At 41.4% G+C, this 20354-nt stretch overlaps 1 protein-coding gene across 3 annotated transcripts in view; it reads right to left on the minus strand.

Annotated features, from left to right (window-relative positions):
• Positions 1 to 11796: 11796 nt before the first annotated feature.
• The window catches only part of Cpsf2 (cleavage and polyadenylation specific factor 2), a 36653-nt gene continuing 28095 nt past the window's right edge, over positions 11797 to 20354 (minus strand). For all 3 annotated transcript variants that reach the window (XM_017795250.2, XM_008821725.3, XM_008821724.3), the window contains 5 exons: positions 17558 to 17710; positions 16605 to 16830; positions 15246 to 15545; positions 13567 to 13701; positions 11797 to 13210 (listed from right to left, as the gene is read on the minus strand). In XM_017795250.2, coding sequence (XP_017650739.1) covers positions 13118 to 13210; positions 13567 to 13701; positions 15246 to 15545; positions 16605 to 16830; positions 17558 to 17710 — 907 coding nt within the window. In that variant the 3' untranslated portion in view covers positions 11797 to 13117. The remainder of the gene's footprint in view (positions 13211 to 13566; positions 13702 to 15245; positions 15546 to 16604; positions 16831 to 17557; positions 17711 to 20354) is intronic.

Below are 20354 nucleotides of genomic sequence, written 5' to 3' on the forward strand. Positions count from 1 at the left end.
AGCACTAATGTAACATCATAACTTCAATTTAGCACCACACTATTCAATAAATGTGTAAATCCATAAATAAAAAATATGGCAAAGTATTAACCTGTACAAAGTATGGCTGTATAAGATCTTGTACAGCAAAGTATGGCTGTACAAGATCTTATAAATTATCCTTTCAGGGGCTGGAGAGATAGCTCAGTGGTTAAGAGCACTGGCTGTTCTTGCAGAGGACCTGGACTCCATTCTCACCACCCACATGGTGGCTCACAACTGTCCTAATTCCAGTTCCAGGGGATCTGACGCCCTCTTCTGGCCTCCATGGGCATTGCATGCACCTGGTACACTCACTAACGAGCAAAACACTCATATATATAAAATATATTTATTTTTTTAAAAACCTATTCTTGGGGTTTCAGAGATGGTTCAGTGGTTAAGGGCATTGGCTATTCTTGCAGAAGACCTGGGGTTCAACTCCCAGCACCCATGCACCCACGTGATGGCTAACAATCATCCATAACTCCAGTTCCAGGGGATTTGAAGCCCAGCCACTGCCCTCCACAGGCACTTCACAACATGGGTGCACTTACACACATACAGGCAATACACTCATACACAAAAATAAAAATAAAAACCTATTCTTTCCAGTTCTTTGTAGATTTGAATTATTTCAAAATAAAAAATTTAAAATCAGTACATGATCTGTCAGCTAAAACTCACATATGTAGACCAGGCTGGCCTGAACTCACAGAGATCTGCCTGCCTCTGCCTCCCAAGTGCTGGGACTAAAGGCGTGTACCACCATGCCTAGCTTATATATACTACCAGAAAAATCTATACTTGACGATTTCATTATTTTTAAGTAAATGAATTCAAAAGAATAAATGAAATTGTGAAAACTTTTCTATTTTTTTCACTCTTTTTACTTTGTGTGTTGCCTGCATGTCTGTAAGTGCACCTGTGTCATGCAATGCCCACAGAGGTCAGAAGAAGGCATCAGAGCCCCTGGAGTTACAGATGGTTGTTGGCCCCCATGTGGGTGCTGGGAACCCAGGTCCTCTGCAAGAACAGCCAGTGCTTTTAACTGATGAGGCATCTCTTCAGCCTGAAAGCAGCTTTTCTTAATGAGTAACATAGCCGTACAATTCTGCTTCACAGTTAAAATGCACAATACTATGGATCTAACATTTAATAAATCTTCTAGTACTTTAGTCCCTTTAAAAAATCAAATGAGGATATTAAAAACCTTAGTTGAACTCTGCACATTTGAAGGTATGTTTTCTCCTATGACTGAAAGCATGCACACAATCTCTTTACACATTTAGGTGGGGATTTTCCCCCTAGTACTGGAGCTTGAACTGAGGGCATTCTACAGGCTAGACCCAGCCCTGTTCTTTGATATTTAAAATAAAAGTTGAGGAGTTGGGGATTTAGCTCAGTGGTAGAGCGCTTGCCTAGCAAGGGAGAGGCCCTGGGTTTGGTCCTCAGCGGGTGGGGGGAGGAGATAAAATAACAAAAAAATATTTAGGGCTGGAGAGATGGCTCAGCGGTTAGGAATGCTGGGCGTTCTTGCAGAAGACCCAGGTTCGAATCCCAGCACCCACATGGCAGCTAACAACTGTCCGTAACTCCAGTTCCAGGGGATCCGATAGCCTCTTCTGACCTCCACGGGCATTGCACGACATGGGTGCACTTACCTACATGCAGGCAATACACATGTACACATAAAATAAAAATAAATTGTTTTTAAAAAATTAAAGTTGATTAGACCATGAGCTATAGAAGAAGTTGAAAATTATTGCACCTTTATATTTTTGGCATACATTCCACTACTTTTAGTGATAGTTTATTAAAATGATTTTTTAATATGTATGTGTGTGGTGTGTGTATGCATGCATATGGAAGCCCGAAGTTGACACTGGGTATCTTCCTCAATCACTCTCTTCCTTATATTGAGGTAGGGTCTCTGGACAAATGCAGAGCTTGCTGTTTCGGCTAATCTAGCTAGCCAGCTTACTTTGGAGCCCCATCTGTTTTCCCCCCACTGGAATTACAGGTGGGCCACCATACCTACCTGGCTTTTATGTGAATTATGGGGATCTGAACTCTGATCCTCATACTTGCACAGCAAGCGTTTTACCCACTGAGCCATCTCCCCAGCTGCAAATTATTTAAAATATTTTATTACACTTATTTTATTGGGTGGAGATCTGAGGACAGTCCAAGAGTCAGTTCTCTCTTTCCACCACGTGGGTCCCAGGGATTGAGCTCAGTTATCAGGCTTGGTGGCAAGTGCGTTTACCCACTGAGCAATCTCACTAATACCACCAAATTATTTTTAATACAAAAATACTACCTGTGAGGCAGGCATGGTGGCATATGCTTTTAATCCCAGCACTTGGGAGGCAAAGGCAGGCAGATCTCTGTGAGTTCAAGACCAACCTGGTCTACATAGTGAGTTCCAGGACAGCTGGGGCTACAGAAAAACCCTGTCTCAAAAAGACAAAAAAAAAACCAAAAAAACAAAACAAAACGAAACGAAACCTACGGTAAAAACATGTCTTTAAAGGCAAGGTCTTCTATTTGTCATCTAGAGTCAAGTGGTAATGTCATATTGGGTCAAGACCACATGGCATTTCTCAAACAGTTTACATTTCTTTTGTTTTTAGAGACAAGGTCTCGTGAATCCCAGTTTGGTCTTTGAAGATCACCTTGAACTTCTGATCTTCCTGTCTCCACCTCCTAAATGCTGGGATCACAGGAGTGTGCTCAACTTATGCAGGGCTGGAACTGAATTCGGTGCTAGACAAGCACAGTACCAACTGAGCCTCATCCCTAGCCCTCTTTTGTTTTGTTTTTTTCAAGACAGGCTCTCCCTGTGCAATCAGGGTGACCTCAGTCTCACTACATAAACTCAGGCTAACCCTGAACTTTAATCTCTCTGCCTCAGTTTGCTTCAGTGCTAGGATTACCAGGCCAAACTGACTTTTACATTTCTAATAGGCCTGGGAGACGGATCTAAAGAGGAACAATTCCAAAAATACTTAAACCAAGGGTGGTGACAGCACCCCTGAAATAAGGTTTCCCACGGTGACTGGAGATGCATCTTAGGAGCAGGGCTCTGGCTTAGCATGTGTGAGGTCTAGGTTCAATCCAAGGGAAATACATATGATGAACTGAATATTAAATGATAACATCTGAAAGAAGGAAGACTTCAAGAATTCTCTGTACATTCTCTACTTGAGTCTACCACTCAGCATTAAAATGGGAGGACTCATGAAGCTCATGAACAATTTCGCACAAAAGACACATGCACTTCTGATTTCTCTGAACTGTAGTGGCTATTAAAATCTGTCCTAGTTTCGGGTTTTGTTTTGGTTTGGTTTTTTGCTATGATAAATCATTCTGTCCAAAAGCTAACTTGAGGAGGAAAGGGTTTATTTCATCTTACTCTCCCAAGTGACAGTCCATCACTGAGGGAAGCCAAGGCAGGATCTAAAGCAGGGCAGAAACCAGAGGCAGGAGCTGAAGCACAGACTATAGAAGAACGCTGCTTACTGGCTTGCTCCTCTGGCCTGTGCTCAGCCTGCTTTCTTATACAACCAGGACCACCTGCCTGGGGTGGCACCACCCACAGTGGGCTGGGCCCTCCCACATTATTCAACAATCAAGACAATGCCTCACAGACATGTCCACAGGCCAATCCAATAGAGGAAATTCCCTAATTGAGGTTCCCTCTTCCCAGGTATGTCCAGTTGACAACTGAAGCTATCCAGCACAATTGACCCCTTGTCAACTTGACACAAAACACCCCTATTAATCATAACCTTTCCATTTCTTGTCCCCAAGATCTCATGTTAATATCACAGCATAAAACACAGTCCAACTTTTAAAAGTTCCAGTCTTTAAAAACTCAAACACTTTAAAAATTCAAAGTCTCTTTTTTTAAAAATCACTTTACTTGGGACTGGAGTTAAGAGCACTGGCTGCTCTTGCAGCAGACCTGGGTTTGGTTCCCAACACCCATATAATGGCTAACAACTGTCCAGAACTCCAGTTTCAAGGGATCTGATGCCTTCTTCTGGCCTCGATGGGCACTGCATGACATGGGTGCACTTACATACCAGGCAATACACTCATACACATAAAAATAATTTTTAAAAAATCTCTTAACTGTGGGTTCCTGTAAAATCTCAAACAAGTTACATACTGTCTTATTTCAAGAGGGAAGAACCAGTGCACATTTAAGCAAAACCAAAGTCCAGCAGTGTAGACATCTGGGATTCACTCATGATCTTCTTGGCTCCAAAGGGCTTGGGAAGTTCCACTTCTCTGGTTCTGCCATCCACAGCACACACAGCTTGTCTCATAGGCTCCACTCCACACCTGCCACTACTGTTGGTCGTCACATACTCCTGGCATCTCTACTCTATATCCTGATATTTTCAGTGAAACTGAGGCTGCACTAATGGCCTTTCCTCGCCTTACACAGTGCCAGGCCTCAGATTTTCCCCCATGACTATGTCATCAAAACCAGATCCAGCTAGGAGACTCTCACACATTAGCAAGTCCAGCTTCTAGCCTGAGATGCTGTCTTGGCCCCCTATGAACCACACCTTCTGTGTGCTGACCATGAGGAAATACTTCCCAGATTTCACCTCAATGATACTGATCTCGTTAATCACAGCTGATAGTTCAGTCCCAGCTAACTAGCATCCAGTAAAGCACAAAAGGTTTCATTTCCCCAAATTCTTAATTCGAAATATATTATACCAACAGCTTGGATGGAGTCTTTGAGGGACTCAGACTTCCTTGTGAAGCTTCACAAGTCAGGCCTCCACCATCTCCATTTCTCTCAGCACTATCTTCCAAGTTCCCACAATGACAGCTCATTAAATTCAGAGATCTCAGCAGCTTTTAATGCCCCAAGTTCAAAACACTTCCAAAATCCTCCCCAAAACAATCAGGTCCTTCACAACAATACTCCGTGATCCTGGTACCAATTTTTGTCCTAGCTTGCTTTTATTATTATTATGTGTATGAGTGTACTACATGCATGTGTGTAAGTGTACCTGTGTTGTGCAGAGCCCACTGAGGCCAGAAGATGACATCAGATCCCCTGGAACAGAAGTTATGGACAGTTGTTAGCCACCATGTGGGTGCTGGGAATCCAACCTGGGTCTTTTGCAAGAGCAGTCAGTGCTCTTAACCACTGAGTCAACTCTCCAGCAACTCCTGCCAATCCCCCCGGCCACAGTTTGCTTTCAATTGCTGTGATGAAACACTAACCAAAGCCAACCTGAGAAGAAAAGGTGTTCTCTCTCTCTTCCTTCCTCCCTCCTTCTCTCTTCTTTCATTTTTCATTTGAGACAAGGTCCCACGTTCACCTTGAACTTGTGATCCTCCTATACCAGCTTCCAAGCAGCTGGGATTACAGGACTGTGCCACCAGGTCCAGCTGAATTCTCCTATTTCTATCCCACCCTCTCCAGTCACATATTGACTTCTAGAGCTAAAATTGACAGAGGCTTGAGCAAAGAAAAACATCCAGAAAAGAGAGCCATATGGGGCTGGGAATATAGCTCAGTGGTCCAATTCCCAGAAGGGGGTTGCGGGGGGGGGTGGGGACAGAGACAGAGAGACTGTGTACATGGGGTGGTAGAGAATGGGGACTGGCAAAGGGAAGGGAAAACAGATACCTTCACCTCCTCACCTCTAGCAAAGTCCTGTTTGGTGATTTGGGGTTATTTTCTCAAAAATGCAATTGAAATGGTTAAAGCGTCAATAAGCTCAAGACCTCAAGTGGGAGCATCTGTATCTCCTTTTCCTCCTCTGGCTCCCCTTACATCTTCACTTATTCTCATTCGCCAACAAGGCGAAGACAAGCCACAGAAATATTTGGTAACTATATCTAGAAGGGTTAGAATCCACTACACCAATCAGCCTCTCAACCAACAAATTATTCTCTGCCTCAACTGATAATCGGTTCATCAATTTTTTTTAATGTACTTATTTGTGTTTTGCCCGTTTTAAGTACACCACATGTATACAATGCCACTGGAGACCAGAAGAGGGCACCAGATTCCCTGGAACTGGAGCTACAATAGTTGTGAGACGCCATGTGGGTGCTAGGAACCAAACCCAGGTCCTCTGCAAAAGTAACCAATGCTCCTAACCACTGAGCCACTCCTGCCATGTGGGTGCTAGGAACCAAACCCCAGTTCTCTGCAAGAGCAGCAAGTACTCTAAACCACTAAATCACTACTCCAGCCCCTTCATTAATATTTTATATTTTTTGATTCATTTATTTTATGAGTGTTTTGCCTGCATGTATGCAAGTGCACCACATGCAAACTATGCTCAGGGAGACCAGAAGGTGCTAGATCCCATGGAACTGGAGTTATGGACAGTTGTTAGCCATCATGTGGGTGCTAGGAACCGAACCCAGGTCCTCTGCAAAAGTAACCAATGCTCCTAACCACTGAGCCACTCTCCAGACCATTTTTAAAAATTTTGTCTTTGTGTGTGTGGCACATGTACACAAGTGCTCTTGAAGGCCAGCAGAGGGCCTCTGATCTACTAGAGTTGGAGTTACAGGCAGTTTGAGCTGCCTGATATGGGTTAAGGGAACTAACTTGGGTCCTCTGGAAGAGCAGCAAGTGCTTTGACCACTGTGCCACCTCTCCAGCCCCCTTCACCAACATGTTAAAGGACAACCTGTGGTAAAACTTTAGAACGCTACAGGAGCTATTTCTAACCTTCCTGTCATACCACTGTCCCAACAGTTGCCATTCTTGGAGCAGGTAACCTACACATATCATTCCTAAGCAAATAGAAACTAAGAACTGAAGTCACGAAGCAGTGTAGAAAGGACTGGATGCATTGGGACACAGGGTCTTGCTATGGAACCTAGGCTGGCCTCCAATTGATGATTCTTTTGCCTGCACCTCCCAAGTGCTGGGACTGTGTTGGTCATCATGCCTGACTCCAGGGAGTGAATTCTAACTCAACCTTTAGTCAGCTTTGTGCCTCTAAACAAATCCTTTCCATTTCAGAGGCTTGTAAAATCCATACTAAAATGTATTGGACTAGATAAATTCTACATAGTTCCTTTTAGCCATCACATTTTAAGCCTTGAAGTTATTGTGAGGGGCTAAAACAATAAGCACACAGGGCCAGTAATAAGTAATAAAGATGATACGTCCTGCTGCTTCGTGATGAGAGTCTTGGGGGTTTCCCCACCCTAGCAAGCAGGGTCTCTCTACACTGTCCAGACCAGTGTAGATAAGACCAAGGTCAGACATGACAGCTCTCTAAATTGACTAATCCAAAACTAGGGGAGGGGACCTGCCCATGTCAGCAAAAACACTTAAGAGACAAACCCTCCAGGGGGCTTTGGAGTCCTCTGTGTTCCAGTGCCCTCTCTACTTGTGGAGAGCTCTCTGAGTTTGAGTGTGCCTCTCTCTTCATCTCTTAATAAGCCTATTGCCTTCTGCTGTGTCTGACATTTTTCCTGCCTTTTAATTCTTTAATTGGCAGAGAAAACAAACCCAATCAAGACCCTTGGATAACATTATAAATTTCAACTGCCCTGCTTTTCATTAAAAGTGGATTTATGGGGGCTGGAGAGATGGCTCAGCGGTTAAGAACACTGGGTGTTCTTGCAGAAGATCCGGGTTCGAATCCCAGCACCTACATGGCAGCTAACAACTGCCCGTAACTCCAGTCCCAGGGGATCCGACAGCCTCTTCTGACCTTCGCGGGCATTGCACGACACAGGTGCACTTACTTACATGCAGGCAATACATGAATACACATAAAAAAAAATTTTTAAAGTGTATTTTGCAGAAATTGATAAAGCTGATTCTAAAATTCACAAGGAAATGTAAACAACTCAGTATAGATAAAGCAGTCTTGAAAGGGAACAAGGTTGAAGAATTCATACTTCCTGATCTTAAAACTTACTAATACCAAACTATCCAGATGTCATAGAGCTGACGCAAAGATATAAAGATCAATGAAACAGGCCTGGGAGTCTAGAAACAAGCTCAGATATGGGCACCTGACTTTCAACAATGGTGGGAAAATTAACTCTTCAATAAATGATGCCAGGATAATTTGATATACACATGCAGAAAAGGAGATCATAGACCCTGCCTACCCTCACAATTCAAAATGGTTCAAACACCTATCTGTAGGAGCTAAAACTCTCTCAGAAAAAAAATAAGACTATCTTTGTGACTTTGGATGAGGTTAAGAGTGGTTTCTAAGAGCTGGCAAGATGGATCAGCAGGTAAAGGTCCTTGCCACCAGCCTGATGATGACCTTTTCCATCCCCAGGACCATATGGTGCAAGGAGAGAATCGACTCCTGTAAGTCGTCCTCTAACCTCCACATGCATGATGTGGCGCACATACACAGATAATAAAAAAGAGAATGGTTTCTAAGAATGGCACCAATTATACAAAAAAACAAAAAAGAAAAAAATGGACCCCCAAAATACAAAGTTTGCTGGGTGTGATGGCACATGCCTCTGATCCAGTACTCAGGGTGGTAGAGATAGGTGATCTCTGTGAGACTGAGGCCAGTCTGGTCTACATAGTGAGTTCCAGGCAACCTAGGGCTACAAGGAGACACCGTTGCCAAAAAAAAAAAACCAAACAAAAAAAGTTTATAAAGTTTATGCTTCAAATTACATGATCAGTAAAGTGAAGACAAGCTACAGAAATATTTACAAGTTATATATAGAATGGTTTACAGTATACAGAATCCATAAAAAGCTTCTAACAATGAAAAAGATAAAAACAATTTAAATTTGAGCTGGAGAGATGGCTCAGTGGTTAAGAACACTGGCTGTTCTTGCAGAAGACCCGGGTTCAAATCCCAGCACCTACATGGCAGCTAACAACTGTCCATAACTCCAGTTCCAGGGAATCCAACAGCCTCTTTTGACCTCTGTGGGTATTGCACGACATGGGTACACTTACCTACATGCAGGCAATACACACATACACATAAAAAAAAAAATTTAATTAAAAAAATTTTTAATTTAAAAATGGACAAAAGATTCAAAGACATAGACACACCCAATAAGCACATGCAGGAAACACTTAAGACTATTATTAAGAAAATGCAAACCAAAGCCTCCAGGAGATACTTCTTCACAGAGACTCTGGATGGAGAAAAACAGAAAAAGACTGAGTGAAAAATGTGGATGTGGAGGACATAGAAACCTCACATGTGCTGATGGGAACATAAAATGGCACGGCCACTCTTTAAGACCATCTGTAGTTCTTCAAAGAGTTAAGCAGAGTTACTGTACAATCTAGCAATCTGATTCTTAGGTATATACACAAGAAAATTAAATATATATGTTCATATTTTCAATCTTGTACATGAATAGTCAAAGCAACATATATATTTATTGAATTTTTGTGTATTTCATACATAAAATTATCTTTATATCCCTTCCCCCTTGGCACCTCCCATAGCCCCCCACTGGAGTTCGCACATTCTGTCGTTTGTATTAAGGCCTATTATGTATAGTGTCCCAAGATGTCCCTCAGTGCAAGTTCATCCACCAGGGTTTAGTCAGCCTATCTAGTCTCTCCCTTCAAGGGGAGACTTCCTCACTCAGCAGTAATCAACTGCCGATAATTCTTTGACTAAAATTGGGGCTTGCTGTTCACCACAGTTCTGTGCTGGGTTTTGGTCTGCCTAAGTTTGCATGTGTTTTAATTATTATTATTTTTTTTTTTTGGTCTTTTTGAGACAGGGTCTCCCTGTAGCCCCAGCTGACCTGGAATGCACTATGTAGACCAGGCTGGCCTCGAACTCAGAGATCCACCTGCCTCTGCCTCCCAAATGCTGGGATTAAAGGCATATGCCTGGCTTAATTTTGATTATTTTTATGTGTATGAGTGTTACAACTGCATGTATATAAGTGCGCCCGTGTTGTGCAGTGTCCACAAAGGTCAGAAGAGGGCACTGGATCCCCTGGAACTACAGTTACAGACGGTTGTTAGCTGCCATGTGGGTGTTAGGATTCGAAGCCAGGTCTTCTGCAAGAGCCAGTGCTCTTCACTGCTGAGCCATCTCTCTAGTCCCAAGCAACATTCTTTTTAACACTCGAAAACTGGGAGCCACTCAATGTATATCAACCCATGAATATGACATTCAAATAATTGATATGACTTCACTATAAAATAAATACCGGAAGTGGAGGTTAGTCTTAGCAGTCCAGAGGCAGGTAGACTAAGTATGTGAAGCCGGCCTGAGCTATAGATCACAAGATCATGTCTCAAAGCAAACAAATGATACTGACACACACTACTACATTAATCTTGAAAATGATGCTATTTCAAGTGAAAGAAGACACAGACGGCCACTTACTGCATGATTCTGTTTATGAAATGTCCAGAAGAGTGAACTCCACAAAGATTACTGATGAAAAGGACAAGGAAGAAAGGAAAATGGAGTGCAAATGGTTATGGCTTGTTTGGAATGCTGAAAATATTCTGCAATTACACAGCAGTGGTTGCAAATTCTGAATACACCCAAACTAATGATTTGCACACTTCAAAGAGAAGATTTTGTGGTATGTTAATGCCACACACAGGTGAATGGCCTTCTTAAGGAAACTGGTATCCTCACTACTCTTTCAGGTCACCTAACATATCACAAAAACAGAAATAACTACAACTTCTGACATGTATCATCACACTGCAAAAATAATTATTTCTTCCTCCTGCCTCCCCTCCTCTACCCTCCCAGCCCTAAGGATCAAAGTCCCATACACTAGGCAAGAACTCTACTACTGAGCTCTCCCCAGGCCTGCCTTTTTTCTCCCCTCCTCCATTTTGAGTCAGGGGCTCATACAACCCAAGTTTGAAATAAGTGCTGAGTACAGGCTTGTGCCACCGTACCCTGATACAATTTCTTTTTTAAAAAATATTTTTATGTGTATGAGTGTACTGCCTGCATGTATGTAAGTGCATCTGTGTCATGTAATGCCCACAGAGGTCAGAGGAGGGTGTTTGGGTGGAACTGGACTTAGGATGGTTGTTAGCCGCCATGTGGGTGCTGGGAACCAAAATCAGGTCCTCTGTAAGAGCAGCCAATGCTCTTAATACTAAGCCATCTCTCCAGCCCCACAATTTCTTTTTAACAAAACTATTTGCAGTTATCAGCTGATAGTTCACATGCTGTACTTATTTCTGAAAATTTCTGAGCTTATGACTTATCTCACTGTTGTCTTTAAAACTTATATTTTTCTTAAGTAGCTGAGGCTGCAACAAAGGGGTTCATTTCAGGAATTTTAGCAATACTATCATCTAGACACAGGCAAAAGTACTGCTCTTACAAAGACACTACTTAGCACAGCCATCTTCAAGTATTCCTGGAAAATGTAATTCCTGTTCATAGGACAGCAGAAAGGCTTGGTAAGAAACAGTTTTTAGATACTGGCATTACCATGTAATATGTACAGCCAGATACTTTAAACCACGCAACAACAGCAGGTTTTCTTCTCCTGGAATAGAAATACAATTGCAGGGTTACTTTAAGTAGTAACAGGAGCATAAGAGAAATGTTTTATCAAGTGCTAAAAGAAAACATACCCTTTACCACCTTTTGCAAGGTTGTTTGGTAGGTCTGGTTTTTAGTATCAGAAGGCCACAACTTTGCTTTAGCACTATAACCCACAAAGTCTTGGCCTGTGAACTGAATGAGAACCAATTCTAGTTTGACATCATTGGATTGAAAGATATATAGTTCCATCAAAGTGAAATAAGACTCATGCTTTGATAAATACTACATGTACAGAGGAAGGCTTAAATATTTAAGAAACAGGCATCAAGGTCTGCCAGGATCAAGCTACTGTCTGAAAAAAAAGACCCATCTACAGATTACAACAGGCAACATGATTTTCACTGTTTAAGTTAATGAAATGGCATATTTTCAGTTTCTACTCTTGAACATGATTAGTTCATTCTGTATCAGGATGGCAATTACCCAATTTTAGTATTATTTTTGTAGTTAACAAGTATAAAACCCCACCATTGCCTAGATAAACTCAGAGAGCAAGCCTAAGAAAGGAAAACATTTATACTTTTTAATTAAATTATACTGTTACCTTATGAAAATGTGAGGTTCAACATTTGTGTTCTTAAAAACAGAGCACTGGACAGTTTCAAATACAGTAACTGGGCCAATAGCTAAGATAAAATATATGCAGACTCTCTAAGATCACAGTAAGTCAGGCTTTCTTTTTTCTGCTTTCCAACAAGGTCTATGTAGCTCAGGCTGGCCTCCAGCTCACGATGCTCCTGCTCATCCTCCCAATTATTGGATTACAGGTATACATACCACACTCAGCTTCAATGCTTTCTTTTGGATAACACACATTCAAAAGATGAGGTTAAAATTCCAACTGAATAACAACAAAATCTTAACAAGAAATAAAAATTTATTTCCAAAATAAACGTGTAGTGTCTCCCACCACACGGAAACGTTGGCATAGGGCAGATTCGCTCCATGTGGAGATAACTGCACAGCAGAATTCAAAAGAGGAGGAACAGCACACAAGCTTTGTTGTTTTTGATTTTTTGTTTGTTTTTATTTTTTGTATAGCATATCTTTCCTAAATAATTTTCCTTTATTCAAGAAGATATAAGAAACTGTTTGCAAGAATGCATGCAAACCTGTTTCTCTAAGGCCATGAACTAGTTTGCTAAGTTGCATTGTTTCATTCAAGTAACAAAGCCCTTAGAGAGTCAGGAATTGGTAGAGGAGACCGGTCACCCTCAGGTAAGTGGCCTGTCTCCTTGTCAGAGTCTCTACCACTCTGCAGGGTAGAATGCTCAAACTGAGCATCAGCAAAACAGGTTCTATTTACATTTTCTTCCCGTTTTATTCAATACAGGGAACCAAACCCAGGGTCCTGCACATGCTAGGCAAGAGCTCTACCACTGAGCTACACCTGCAGCCCTCTATTTACATTTTTCAAAATCTAATACAGGTTCACTTTTTCTGGCAGATTCTTTGTGTATGTTACAAAACAAAATCGCAAAAGCTTAGCGGAGAATCTTCTCTTCCAAGAAAGGTCAAGCAGATGTTCCTTGACATCATGTCCTTTACACAATGGCATACTGCTCATATAAAAGGTCTCGTATTCTATAAAAGTCTTGACAAAGGCAGCCTTCCAAGCCAATGCGTCCAGTCTCCGTCTAGAAACCAATTTTAAAAACTTCTTTAGTACACCTCCTATTCATTAACATGCAGACATAATAAGCAAAATATATAAAACAGACTACAACTGGTCAGGAAATGGGTTACCGTCCTGACTCACAGAATATAGACATAATATTCCAGTAATGAGTTTTTATAGGTACATAAATGTCAGAGGACTCAAGAATTTACTATAAAACTATATACCATTTCTTCAATCACTTTCATAAGTTTTTAAGGCCATCATGATGAATATAAATTACTGAACTTTAGCTTTATGAAATAAGAATTACAGAATTAAAATAAAACCTCAGAAGCACATGTTCAATTCAGCCCTTATTAAACACAAACTTACTCTACGAACTGCTACTTGATTATTGCAAACAAGTACACCTCCAACAAATTCTGCTTGAATGCCCTCCCGCAAAAGAACTTGCTTGAAGTCAGAGAGTCTTGGTTCATTCATAAAAACTGACTGATGTCCAGGAACCTTGGATAAAGTCAAAGGGGAAAAAATAACTTCAATAAAACACCAGAGACAAAGCTAAAATGGAAGAGTGTGACACTGCATTACCTCTAAGATGTTTTCATTATTCCCTGAAGTCCCTTGACAGATCATCTCAAAACTATAAATTACATTCCAAGTTTGTTATTCTGGTTTTACCTTGTCACTTACCATTACAAAGCCCTTCACATTTGTTGCTGTTTCACAATTTCCTTAGTCATGCCTCCTAACAGCGGAGACGCCTGGTAATGTAATGCTCTCAGTCACCCACTTGCTGGAAAGGGTCAACTAGAGTGTCAAGAGGCAGAACTGAACCAAAACCTCATTTTCCAGATCCCAGCCTCTTGCTTAGTTCAGAGGATAATTCTTCCCTAATCCCACCTCCACTCTCCCCACTCCTCCCTCGGAGTGACTGTGGATGGATGCTACGGGTTGAGAATCAGAAAAGCAAGTGGTTCTTGCCTAATGCAGTTCTTTCAGACTGCTTTGAGAGCACTACAGCTTCAGCAGAGAGAACGAAACCTTCTCACTTGTCCTCTGAGTTTCAGGAGCAGCACTACAGCAAAAGCCAGTGACAGACTGCCCTGCAGTCTCAACTTCACAGCCAGCTCAAGACTTTACTTGACAAGCATGCAAGACTCTCAGAGCATTAATATTGCTCTAAGCTTCATTACCTAAAATCTTTCCTAATTAACTAAATCCCTCTTGAGAACATGCAACTCCTAAGCTAGCATTATAGTGGACAACTTCTCACTGTATAAATCCACAAGTGACCTGAATGGAGCTGACAACATGAGAAAATGATACTCTTAGAAAGCTATAAATCTTCTGAGTAGAAATAGGAGAGGTGGTCCTCACAATCAGACTTGTTATTTCAAAGCCCATGCTAAAAACAAATCATGAGCAATTATATTATTTGCTAGGGGAAGCTAGGATGGTAGATGTGCCATGAAAGCAGAAAGGAGGCGGGGGCAGGGTGGGGGGAGTGCAATGGTACAAGGTGGGAGGGTCAGGAAATGGGGGAGAAGCAGTGACAATTAGAACCAAATTTTGGTTAAAGATGCCATTATAAACCAGGCATGGTGGTGCACGCCTTTAATCCCAGCACTCAGGAGGCAAAGGCAGGCAGATCTCTGTGAGTTTGAGGCCAGCCTGGTCTACATAAAATTCCAGGCCAGCTGAAGACAATTAAAAAAAAAAAGAAAAAAAAAAAACGCTAATACTATAGATGCTAATTAAACACCTTTTAATATAAAAAAGGTTTGGTAAAGGTTTCCCTTAAATTATCATTCCTGTAGAGAATTAAGATAAAGAAACATATCTTGAGTAATCCTTTTTCTTAAGATCTTAAAAATCAGCCTATATACAATGTATTATAATGGTTAAAGTCACAAGAGGGAAGCTAGAAGGATAACAAATGAAGAAAGACGACGGCTGGGGATGTAGCTCACTTGCCTAGCATGTGGTAGGCCCTGGGTTTGATCCCCAGTACCACTAAAAAAGAGACAGAAAAAGCAGGTGCTTTGTACCTCATGAGGCGGCAAGGGCTCCAAGGTCGGGATGATCTCACTCTCTTCGCCCAGTTCTTTCTCATCATCTCCAAACAGACTTTTCATGGCCTTCTGCTGGGCTATCACACTCGAATCCGAAGGAGCATCTGCTTGCATTTCAGAGTCTTCGCCATCATCCTTCAGTTCTCCTTCTTCTAGAATAACTCCCGTGTCCACTTTGGAAACTCTCATGTCTAAGACACCATCTATCCACGCTAACTCAGCATCTTTTGCTTTACAAAACTGAAGGGAGCTGACAAGTGAGTCTTTTAATCTCACCTGAATATGCACAAAGGAGGGGAAGGAATAAAATCCAGAGCATAAATTAACAAATCAGATACAATCTCTTACAGTCATTTTCTAACTCTGGCAATAAGATTAGCATCAGAAAAATCCCTCTTTTATCATTCTTCATGACTAATTACCTGTAAGATCTTAAAATTCTGACTGCTTTCCAATAAGGGCTCTCACATGGAATCCCCCTACCCACCTGATGCTGACACCAGCACTGGCCTCTACCACCAGTGTTTCTAGCATTATTAATGAGCCTGGATGATGGCAGCCCGTGTAGCCTTGGCTGGTGCCCTGCAGAGTGCTAAGCTGCTTGTGCTTTCTGGAATTTGCTATGCAACTTCACACCTCCATGTGGCTTCCTCTTGCTCACCCAGAATAATTTTTCTGCCTGGTAAGTTCTAACTTCTTCCAAATATACAGACATCACACCTACCTTCAACTGTCACTCTGCCCCACAACCAGGCAAGAGTTCATCTCTCTAGATAGGCCTGATTTCCTCATTTCTTTCAATTAGGAGAAGAACCATGACATATGTTGTGTCTTTTAAAAAAAAAAAGACACATGTCTGTAATTCCAGTACTCCAGAAGCTAAGGCAGGAGGATAGAGTTGGAGGCTAGCCTGAGCTATGTATAGTCAAACCCTGTCATTCATTCATCAGTGAGTTTGACTTAAACATTCATCATCCCCGTTACCTCTTTACTTCTCATGTGTTATCTACCTAGAACGTGTCCCTTCACTCTTTCCTGCTGCGCAGACAAGCTATCTAAGCATCCAATAGGAAGGTGCCAGCTTAGTTATCACTACTTCCAGGAAACCCTTCTCAAACCTCCAAACTTGGGCCAGAGCCCTCTTCCATGTACTATCCTGTACCTTTCATATCTCTACCTGAGAATTATGATTTGCTTGCTATGAACACCTTGAACTACGGGCTTCGTTAGGGCAGGGGACCGTGCCTGTCTCACTCACTAGCATTCCTGGTGTATGTGGGCTAATGTGCAACAGCAATGCTTATCTCCATGTGGTTCCACTATCAACCTATTTACCTGGTAGATATGTGTTTCACTCGTGGCATCAACTGTTTCATGTAGCTTCGGCATGTAAACTTTAATATCTTTCCCACCAAATGCGCGGCAGCACTCTGCCAGATCCTGACTGGCCTCTGGCGGGCCATGGACAATGATCAGCTGTCGTGGTTTCATCTGATTGATGATCTTTTTAATGGAATCTCCATCAGAGCGTCCTTCATAGTCTATGTAGGTAACCCTGGCTCTGTAATTGGACATGATTCAAGCTTACTTTCCTGATAAGTTAATTTCAATACTTTATTTACTTTTACGTGTAAAGAATATATTGCCTGTGTGTATATCAGTGCACTCATATTGTGCAACGCCTAAAGAAGTCAGAAGAGGGCATCAGATCTCTTAGAACTGGAGTTACAGATGATTGTTAACTGCCATGTGGGTGCTGGGAACTGAACCCAGGTCCCCTGAAGAGCAGCAGTGCTCTTAAACCCCTGAGACCGCTCCAGTCCCACTTATTACTATTACTAACCATATTATGTAGAAAAGAAAAAAAGTTTAATACTTCAAATCCTATTAAAATTTCTACCCATTAGGCATTAGAAATGTTTAAGCAAGAACATCTTATAAAACAAGTAGTTTCCTGAAAAATTTAATTTCTGAGTGGCACTGTTCTCTTCACCTGCTACTAGACCAATTTAAAGGGCCAGAAATAACATCTCTTCATATAAATGTGAAATTTAATGATCAACTCCCTCCCCACCCCACCACTAACTCAATTACTCTGGTATTCAAATATTATTAATGAAAATATCACCATACTTTACAGGTCTTTCACAGAAAAAAGAAATTTTAAAAGCATGAACTTACCAGAGGATATACTAAAATTTCACTTCTGAAACAATGCAAATTATGTAACTCAAGTGCTTGAAATTTTATCTTATAGCCTAATTTTCAAATGCTACAAAAGCACTTACTTTATTTCAATAGACTCTGTTGCAGAAATACACTTGGTAGGAACATCAGATAAATCTTGGTCCATGGGTTCTTCTCCGTTTGTCAAACCAGATTCTAATTTGCTTTTTTCTTCTTCAGTAGCTTGAAGTTCTGGCACTAAGAAATCTTCTGGTCTAAACAATAAGTCTCTGATTAGAAATGTAACAATCATACTAATATTATATATTAGCTAATAAATGACATAATTTTAAGACTGCTCACATAATTTAAGACTTAAATATCTATTTGAGAGTGGGGTGTAGTGGCACACTTTTAATCCTAGCACTTGGGAGGTGGAGGCAGACAGATCTCTGTGAGATCAAGACCAGCCTGGTCACATAGGGAATTCCAGACCAGCTGGGGCTACAGGGAGACCCTGTCTCAGAAAACAAACAAACAAAAAAAAACAACAAAAGAACAAAAGAAAATCCATTTGATTCAAAAGTTAATTCAATATCATAATTGAAATTTAGGTAGGTAGAAGAATCATAATTCACACTAATTATCAGATGACTATATATATTGTTTTCATAACCACTAAAGAATGTATATTTATTGAGCTAGTGGAACTAAGAATTGAACCCAGGACTTTGCACAAGCTAGACAAGCAAACTATCCCTTAGTTACACCCTAAGCCAAAGAGTGCTCTTTAGAGACTCAAGTCTGGTAAAAGACCCCTGGACAGGCTCCAAGGAGATATGAACAGCTGTAGTAAGTACTCTGCAATCTGGCCCTGCATTCCTTCTACAAATATTATTATTATTTTATCGTTAAGTATGTGCATGTCCAATCTTTTGTCCTATCTTTACTTCTAACACCCGAGTTCTAATTAAAAACAAAACAAAAATTTGATCTTAACACTGTCCAACAGCCTGTAACTGGCTCTTATTCCCAAACCCATTCCCATTTATCACTGAGAACCTAGGCTCTATTCCCTAACACCCTTCTTGTTCCCTACAGCCAACATCTCCAACTACAATCTTCAGGATAACAATAGCAGCAACAACCATTTAGCACACATTTAGTATAATTCTATGCTAGGTGACTTAAAAACAAAACCTCATGGGCTGAAGGTATTTGCTGAGCATGATGTACAAGGCCCTGGATTTGAGCGCTATCAACCCCACCTCCTAAATAAACACACAACTTCATTTAAATCTTATCCCCATTTTTTTTTTTTTTTTTTAAGAATCAGAAGTTAAAGAGTAGTATCTAGGGCAGCGTGATGACTCAGTGGGTTAAAGAACTTGCTGCCAAACCTGACAACTTGAATTTGATCCCTGGAACCCACCTGGAAGGAGAGAACTTGAGTCCTGCAAGCTGTTTTCTGACCTCCACATGCACACCCACATAAGATACATACACATACATGCACAAATAGAAAGTAAATGATTAAAAAATAATGAGCACCAGATGTAGTGGTGCATGCCACTACTTGGGAGAGAGGGGCTGGTAGATCTCTGAGATCGAGGCTAGCCTGGTCTCACAAGGAGTTCCAGGCCAGCTGGGGCTACAGGGAGACCCTGCCTTAAAAAAGAAAAGGGCAATGTCCATGTTCAGCAGACCTGTCACTCATCAAATGAAACTGGAAACAAACACCAACATTAAGTTGTTATGTTTTCTCCACATTGCTTTAGAGGGCCAAGCAGACAAAGGAATTTTCCTAATTAAGTCCAAGAATGACCTAAGTCTACTACCTGCTCAAGACAGCATTATGGAAGTCCAAAGTATAAAGCTCATGCTTAAATCCCAGCTATGTAGAAGTAAGTATGTGTATGTATAAATACACAGAGAGAGCTAAGTGTATCTATATAGAGACAGACAGGGAAGAGCCGAAGTGAGAGCATCACAGACATTGTGCATTAGGCTGAGGCCCACCTGACACTAACTGGGAAGCAGAGAGAACCCTGGAAGATTCGTATACAGGTTAGTAGTGTTTTCAAATTTGCAAGTTGAGCACTTGATTTCAGTTATTTTACATAGTTACACCCCCTGCTATCTCAAATTTCTCTTGTGACCAAACCATAAAGCCACTTCCCAAATAAATACAGTCACTGTCAAAAGTTCTCTGTATCCCATGTCTCTTCCCACAGCATGTTGCTTACATCTTTTAAAAAAGATTTACATGGGGCTGGAGAGACGGTTCAGTGATTAAGAGCACTGGCTGCTCTTGCAGAGGACCAGGGTTCAATTCCCAGAGCCCATATAGCAGCTAACAACTATCTATTAATTCCAGTTCCAGGGGACTCAACGCCTTCTTTTAACCTCCATGGGTACTGCATGACATGGGTGCACTTACATACATGCAGGCAATACACTCATATGCATAAAATAAAAAGGTAATTAAAAAATATTTGTGTGTGTGTGCCTACACGTATGTATGTATGTGCACCATGTGCATGTAGTGCCCACAGAGGTGAGAGGAGGACATCAGATCTCCTGGGCCTGGAGGTACAAATGGTTGTTAGCCACTATGTGGGTGTTGGGAACCAAACCTCTGCAAGAGCAGCTAGGGCTCTTAACCTCTGAGCCAATTCTCCAGTCCCTCCATGAACTCTTTTTTAAAAATATTTTTATTATTTTTATTATATGTGTATGAGTGTATTGCCTGCATGTATGTGAGTGCACCCATGTCGTGCAATGCTGTGGAGGTCAGAAGAGGGCTTCAGATTCCCCTGGAACTGGAGTTAAGGACAGTTCATACCCACCATGTGGGTGCTGGGAATCGAACCTGGGTCCTCTGCAAGAGCAGTCAGTGCTCTTAACCACTGAGCCACC

The sequence above is a fragment of the Nannospalax galili genome, unplaced genomic scaffold (genome assembly GCF_000622305.1).
Source record: "Nannospalax galili isolate Female #2095 unplaced genomic scaffold, S.galili_v1.0 scaffold107, whole genome shotgun sequence".
In the NCBI taxonomy this organism is placed as follows: Eukaryota; Metazoa; Chordata; class Mammalia; order Rodentia; family Spalacidae; genus Nannospalax; species Nannospalax galili.